This window comes from Lepeophtheirus salmonis, chromosome 14 (genome assembly GCF_016086655.4).
Source record: "Lepeophtheirus salmonis chromosome 14, UVic_Lsal_1.4, whole genome shotgun sequence".
Taxonomy (NCBI): domain Eukaryota; kingdom Metazoa; phylum Arthropoda; class Copepoda; order Siphonostomatoida; family Caligidae; genus Lepeophtheirus; species Lepeophtheirus salmonis.
Window position 1 is genome coordinate 24,421,353 of NC_052144.2, and position 7,693 is coordinate 24,429,045.

Genomic DNA, 7,693 nt, shown 5'->3' on the forward strand with positions numbered 1-7,693 from the left:
TCGAACGAAAAATTGCTGCAATATCGGTAAAATCTATTAGAAAAAGTAGTGACCTTCTTTAAACTTACTCGTGATGGTCACGCTAAAGAAATCGATTTTCATGCATATATGCATATAATTGGTCCCTCTATTTTCCTTGTACTGCCATTTATTTTATTTTGAGGACATTTACATATTACATATATACATTGGGCATGAATTCTATGTTAAATCAATAGTGGAAATAAAATTAGACGTTAGTTTTAATTTATGTTGAACTTTAGAAAACTTTTATTTTACTCTTGTATTTCAAAATTATCTCCGTGAATAATCTTCAATATCCAATCAATATACACTCTGATATTCGCACTTACAAAAGGTGATTGATAATCACACATGGCATGAGATACCTTTCCATAAGAAGTCACTCCCATAAGAACATATCTGTCATCTTCTAAAAAGTACATTCCACCTCCACTATCACCCTTTTTTATGTAACAAATCAAATCACTTTTATCTTTACCGTAAATACATAAGTAATAGTTAAATTCTTACAATACAAGACGTTGCCTTATGTTTTTCATTGCCAATGGAGCAAACAGAGTTTGAATTCATGGTTTTGTCTGTCAAATATTTAATCTGAAATATTACAATGATTAAAACCACGAAATCGACAAAATCCAGGGAAATGTTTTGAAGTAACTTACAACGGAAGAGAAGTGGAAATCTCTAAACAAACGTTTCTTACAGTTTCTCCAACCCATCGATCGAAGATCCTTGGCATATCGTAGACAACAAGCTGCAGATATAAATTGCAAAGTATACATAAATTTCTGGAATTGACTATAAATTCTCTTCAAAATAATATATACAAAGCTGTAATGTTGCTCATAGAAGTAATCATTATCTCTCCACTAATATTTATAAATATATATTATAAAGTAAAGTTTCTCTGTATGAACGTTTAGATAAGAAATTCGAAAAAAACATTAAAGATCTTGAAAGATGAATGAAAATAAGCATTTTTTTACCAAAGAAATAACAATTTAAGCATGTAACTTGCAACGTTTATAGATGGTGCACAAGTGGTCTGGGTAATTTTCCGGTGAAACTTTTTTCTCTTGGTAATTTTGCCGCCTACATTTTTAATCCGAGGAGATTTTTCCGCATGATATATTCGCTGCCTTTTTATGCTTTTATATTATTGGTTCGAACTTTAATCTCCATCAGATTAATTATATAGCCAGAGAAAGAAAAAAAAGGAAAAAAATAACAATATGATTGACTTAGGATTAATGTATTTTATAGTCAGTTCTGTTCTTCTTTGATTTCGATTTGTATACATTCTTTGGATTTCAAATATTATCCGAAAATTAAAGTGCTGCTCAGAATACTACGTGATGTTGATATAAAATTGCAACAACCAGAAATATTATGCTATTAAGTTCATATGAGTTGACAAGTAGGAATTTAAAGAAGTGATAAGATAATTTTACTACAACAGGTTGCATGATTGAAGTTTATGCTCCTCCAAATAGTATTAGAACTTATTGGCTATTCCTTTTTGACTATTATTTTTAATTTATTTTATCATTATTATTATAAAATATGTCATACAGCAAAATCTCGTCGATGCAAAATTACTAGCGGAAAAAATGTAGGTGGCGAAATTACCGGTACTGTATACCTACAGTTAGGGGTGACATGTTTGTAATTAAAAAAATGAGCCCGACGAGAACACGAGAGCGAGACATATGGTACTACTGAATTAAGACCCAACTGCCTACTATATGATTGGGGTGGGGGAGAAAAGGAATTACTGCTACTAAGAGGAGAATGTTGTACATTTTAATAATTTTAGTACTCGGATTTTTTGAAATTGTATTTGAATTCGTATATATTTATTTTATAATGTATTTTTCAAACAATTTATCCCAAAGATTGGCCATAATGCTTACTCCAGAGAGAGAAGTTAACACCAAAAACGACCTATTATATAATATACAAAAAAAAAAAAAAAAAAAAAAAAAAAGGCACACGCGGCTACTGTTTTTCCTTTCTTATTTTCAAAAGTAGTTTTTTTTAATTACAATCCTGTCAACTATACCTATAGTGCTCCCTGAGGTATTTTTGATCTTTGAAATAACAATGTCATTGTATTTATATAGTATTGAAAGTACAAAATACTGAATGTGAAATGTAATTAGGTTTATCAACGAGTGTGTGCAGGTAAAGTATAGCCAGTGAATGCTAAAGAGACTAAAGTACTTCCTGGCTCATTATATTATTATATAATTATTATTTCATTCTTGAGGAGAGAACATATATGAATTGATAAAACTCTGGAGTAGCTACGTGTGAGTTTGGTCATAAAAAACGGAGTAACACTGAACATTCGTGGATGACTTGTCTTTTATTATATTAAAGCAAATTTTTTTAGCCAACGCCTAATATCTCCATATGAGACAAAACTGTATTGTATAGACTTATAAGTCCCAAAAACTATGACCAAATAAAAATATTTTACTAAAATATATTCCAATAATATTTCAACAGGTTTACATTAGACTACATAATGTGCTTATAAATGAATGAGTGGCAATAGATTAGGTTTGATACTCACATCTAGCTCCATTATTCGTCGTTCCATACCCTAGAATCGTCACAAAGTCCTTTCCCATCCCTAAACAAATAAAATTTGATCAATAGTTGATGAATCATCTAATAAAATAAAGCTTACTAAAGTTTATACTTGAGACATTCTCATTCGGAATGGGCAAACACGCCACACCAATTTCCGGATCTACTTTTCAAAAAAGTTTCTAATATTGCAAATATAGTTCTACAAAAAGTTTTTGAAATTGTTATTCACCTGATAGTTTTAAAGGAGAAAACAGCTCCAAAATGGAGATGTCATTCTCAGCCACAATAGATTGGAGGAGGGACCATTCCTTATAATCACTATGAATATATATTTTTTTCACCTTGTGAACATGGCTCCTGTCAAGTATTTCCCTAAGATCCAAATATCCAGTAATGACTGAAATGAATAAAAGTTTTCCTATTAATTAAGATGAAATATTATTAGAAAATGCATCAAACTTGTGAATATAATAAGTTGAAGTCAAAATTAACTGCTATAGAATAAAAATACCATATTTGGGCATTTCAAAATTGCTCAGATGAGACACAATTATATTTTACATGTTCTAAAATGTATGGTATAGAATATAGATAGACAGTATAAGATATGCCCAGAGCTGTATTCGACTTCGACTGTACTCCACTTTTTTCAAGTCCTAGTAGTCAGTCAAGTATTACAGCTCGGAGTAGATAAAATAAAAAATAGGAAAAATGGGGTTTTGATGCAAAACATGACGCTTGAAACGAGCCCTTTTTTCATCATGAAAATAGCTACAGCCACAAAATTTACACAACTTTTTTTTGAGGAGTAAAATTAATTTTTTGAAGGATCACTATTTAGCCACTTTCTCATTTTTATGCAATTTATATACATTGATTTATTGATTATTTTACTATCACTTGATATAATTGTATAAAAATTCAAAATGGAGGATAAATTTGAGATAATGTAGCACTTAGTTCAAAGGGGTCATTTGAACAAACGAAGCAATTTTCCTCCTATAGTTTTTATACAGGGTTAATCTTACCTAGTGGTACACATTTTAATATTTTCAATTTTCAAGGGTAAAATTTCAACAAAAGCTTTTGTGAGGACATTTATTTAACAAAATCATCTAAAAATAATACTTAGTATAACTTTTATTCAATAAATGAGCCCTCAGCTCTAATAATTAGTCTCAATACGAGTCCTAAAATTCCTAGCACACCTTGACTATGTAGTGAGGCTATAGTTTGGTCCACTCCTTCATAATAGAATACTCCAGAGACTGGGCACTCCTGTGAGGAGTCTGAGGAGTAGCACATATCCTCTCCTCCAGAAGCACCTACATAGCGTAGTCCAAAGCTTTGTTTTCTGAAGAGGAGGGTGGCCCTCAGTTCGGTTGAGATCCCCAAAGTTCGGGAAGTTGTATCTCAGGAAGACCTGAGTCTTAGCGGCGCGATTTTATCTAGCGGTACAAATTGTATTATTTTCAATCCGGAATGACATTGGTGCAAAATCACGGAGAGAGACAACAAGACATATTATTCTCAACAAAGCAAGCTGAGATGGTTGGAAAGAGCAAAGAAGATTCTAAATTTTTTCAAGGCTAGCAAAAATTCGGCCAAGTTTTTCTATTTTCTGATGAAAATATTTTCACTGTTGATGACACTGTGAATAAGCAGAACAGCCACTACATCATAACCGAATATCCAGACAATGCCTCAGCTTCAGTGAGAAATTTCGTCAGAACCAAAAATCCAGCATGTAGCCGCCCTTTTCTCCAGACGTTTAGACTACTCTATCTAGATGTGTCTGGAGGAGATGGTGTGTGCTACTCCTCACATGAGTTTCTACACTCTAGAGGCCTCCATCAAGAAGGAGTGTACCAAGCTCGAGTCTGACTACATAGTCAAGGTCTGCAAGGGATTTAGGCCTCGTATTGAGGCAATTATTAGAGCTGAGGGCTCACATATTGACTAAAAGATGTGCTGAGCACTTTTATGATGATTTTGCTAAATAAATGTCCTCAAAAAACCTTTCTTTCAAATTTTACTCTTGAAAAATTGAAAATAATAAAATGTGTACCACTGAATAAGATCAACCCTGTAGATTGATAAAAGCCATAATTAAAGAAGATCTGAAAATGGTCAAAATCCTCACAAGCCTAAATGAATAAAAAAAGTATATGTGGATAACCTACAAGATATTAATGCATTGATTAATAATTCTTCGTTATTTTGAAAGCTCAAATGTATTAGCGAACAAGGAGTACTATAGTTTATAGTGATTTAGTTCAGCAGATATGTTGTCCCTCAAACTTATATTTTTATGGCATTTTCATAAAAATGATTTTAACACTCGCCTTAATTTTGACAATTTTAACATCTCCACTCATAATAATAAGTGTAATGAAAAAATATTTTAAAAACTGTTTAAGATCAACAAGAGGCATTTCATGATGACGTCAACCGCAAGAGCTTTTCAGGACTTCAAGACATCTCCTCACTGATAGGATGAATGCCTTAAGGTTTGGGAGATGCAAAAAAGTCCTTAATTACTTGAAAAGTCATCTGTCGACTGTGAAGATCTTCAAAGACAAGAATATCTTCAGAGTCAACCAAGTTTTGAAAGCTCTAAAGCCTTGAAGACACATAACTTCTGGAAGGAGCACTTTGCTGACTTCTGGGACAATACCTTCTGGCCCTCTTCCAGTCCTGATCTCAATTCCCTCGACTTCAGTGTGTGGATCGTCTTAGAGATCAAGGTTGGGAAGACATCACACAGAAATTGTAGGAGCTCAAGGCTACCATCAAAATGTAATGTTTCATCAACATGCGCCAAGTTCCGACCTTGTGAGGGAGCTGCAATATAGGCAGGAGGTGGCCATATTGAATAGTTCTTGCCTAGATTGATTGTTAAAAGTTTTTCCAATAACTTTTATCCATTATACTTTTGTAACAAAAAGTTATTAAGGTTTTGGTTTTGTTTCTTGATCGCAGAAAATTTTCCTGTCGCACTCTGTACATGGGAACTGTTGGCAATTTGGGACGGGGATAGACGCCCTCAGATTAGCTTAATGCCTCCAAAAATTTACAAGGTTTATGACGAAAAGACCTCAAATCCCCCCTCACACAATTTAAAAACCTCTGTGTATCCCAAATGAAATATAAACACGGATGTTGGATTTAACAGATTAAAATAGTAAAAGTACTATAACAAAATTTATTAAAAAACGCTCTAAAATAAGACTTGATGCTAAAAAGAGAATTACAGATTCGTGATTAGTGCTTCAAGTATTACTAGAATTAGATATGAATTCTAAAAGATTATTTTATGTATTTGTATATTTGAGATTTGTTCAAAACCACTTACCTAACATTTGTATTGCTTTGTTCACGCAATGTCCAGCCGTAATGACAAACTTTTCCGTTAAAATCTGACCACTGCAAGCTATGGACTCTGATTTTTTACCTGATTAAATAATTTTATAAAATTTCAATTCTTATTTGAAGTACATAAATGGATTAAGTTTCAATTTCAAGATCCGAATTATGTAAAAATAATAGGACCAAACTTCTCGGTGGACAAAACTCTTTCAGGAAAAAATCCCCTAAAATACAAAATACCGATGATCAAAAAAAGATCTAACTCGGAGCATTTTGTCTAGAGGGAATGAAGGATTATTCCCAGAGTGAGATTTTGTGTGAGGGATTTTAGTCCTGGTATTAGAAAAAATATGTCAAACATTCAAATAAAAATTGAATTGACACACATGAAAAATTGTTGAAAATCACTTATCATAGATATTTTAATCACTAAAACCATCCAAGGGAATTCTCCTGGAGAAGCAATGGTTCCACCATAGATTTTCCCTCTTCGGATATCATTTTTTCCTTTACCACAATTTTGTTGGATTTGTAGATTGCGGATCTCCGATTTCCAGTGATATATTTGAGTATCTGAAAAAGACAAAGTATTTACATATAATAGTTCAATTTTTTAACATTCTATGTCAAAAAGGTTTCTAAAGAAAGATCAACAAATTAAACTTGTCAATTAAATCAAATGGAATAAAGAAACAAAAAAGTAAATTTAACTTAAATTAAAAATGTACAGGAGGAATATATAGAGAGTCGTTATCAGTATCAAAATTGACACCCTTTGAGGAAATGGATATATGTATGTATTATAATGTTTGATGTTTTTAAAACGTTTATATATAAATAATATATGGTGCGTCAACGGAAAAGCAATATTGAAGAAAAATGAACAAAGTAAGAAGATGATATTTTAATATTTCAGACTGCGTACGGAAGATTGCTGGCAGAAAAATTGCCCCCAATTATCTATAAATTATCATTTATAGTTAGTAATTATAATACGGTGTTTTTTTCAGCTCGCCCGTTTTTTTGGAATTGGCAAACTACAAAAAGAATTATCTTTACCTAAGCTGCTATTTTTATATTTTAATTCATGAGTAGTCAACTTACATTTCTACAACATTCAATTATATTTATAACCTGATAGAAGATTCATGTGTGCTCATAAAAGACGGAGAGTAACCTTGAGGAACCTTGTTGCGGAGTTATAATTGTAAGTCCTTGTTTAACTCATAGTAGAATTGAGGATAGAGATCCGAGTAGTTCTTGCCAATGTCCTTGTTTATTCCCCCCCTCGACGCATGTCACAGCTGATTGTAACTGATCTAATGAAACGTCATGACAGGTAAGTCGCTCTCTTCCAAAACATTATTCAAGTTGTAAGGATCACCATGTTGATCTTCCATTTATTTTTTTAAACATTGTCAACATTTGTAGGTCCTTAAAGAAGATAAAAGATAAATCCCCTCGTGACATCATTGACGGTGATTTTACTTCTTTTAATTATTCAATTATACAATAGAATAAAATATATAACTGATTAATAATATGAATCATATGTAACCGTTTGTTCTTTTTTATTGCACTATAATGAAAAAAAAAAAATAGAATATTTTTTGTAAGATAGGCTCTTAATGTCTCATAAATCTTATTTGGCTTGATAAACCATGGAATTTTTTAGGGAAAAATTCCAAGGTCCGACAGTTAA

At 32.0% G+C, this 7,693-nt stretch overlaps 1 protein-coding gene across 1 annotated transcript; it reads right to left on the reverse strand.

Moving 5' to 3' along the window:
* Positions 1-240: 240 nt before the first annotated feature.
* LOC121129819 (clotting factor B) lies at positions 241-6,583 on the reverse strand. The gene is made up of 8 exons (XM_071893433.1): positions 6,505-6,583; positions 5,978-6,076; positions 2,852-3,019; positions 2,720-2,785; positions 2,603-2,662; positions 687-778; positions 535-618; positions 241-464 (listed from the first exon to the last, which is right to left on the reverse strand). The coding sequence occupies exons 2-8, from the start codon at positions 5,982-5,984 to the stop codon at positions 276-278; spliced, it is 666 nt and encodes a 221-aa protein (XP_071749534.1). The 5' UTR covers positions 5,985-6,076; positions 6,505-6,583; the 3' UTR covers positions 241-275.
* Between the last annotated feature and the right edge of the window lie 1,110 nt (positions 6,584-7,693).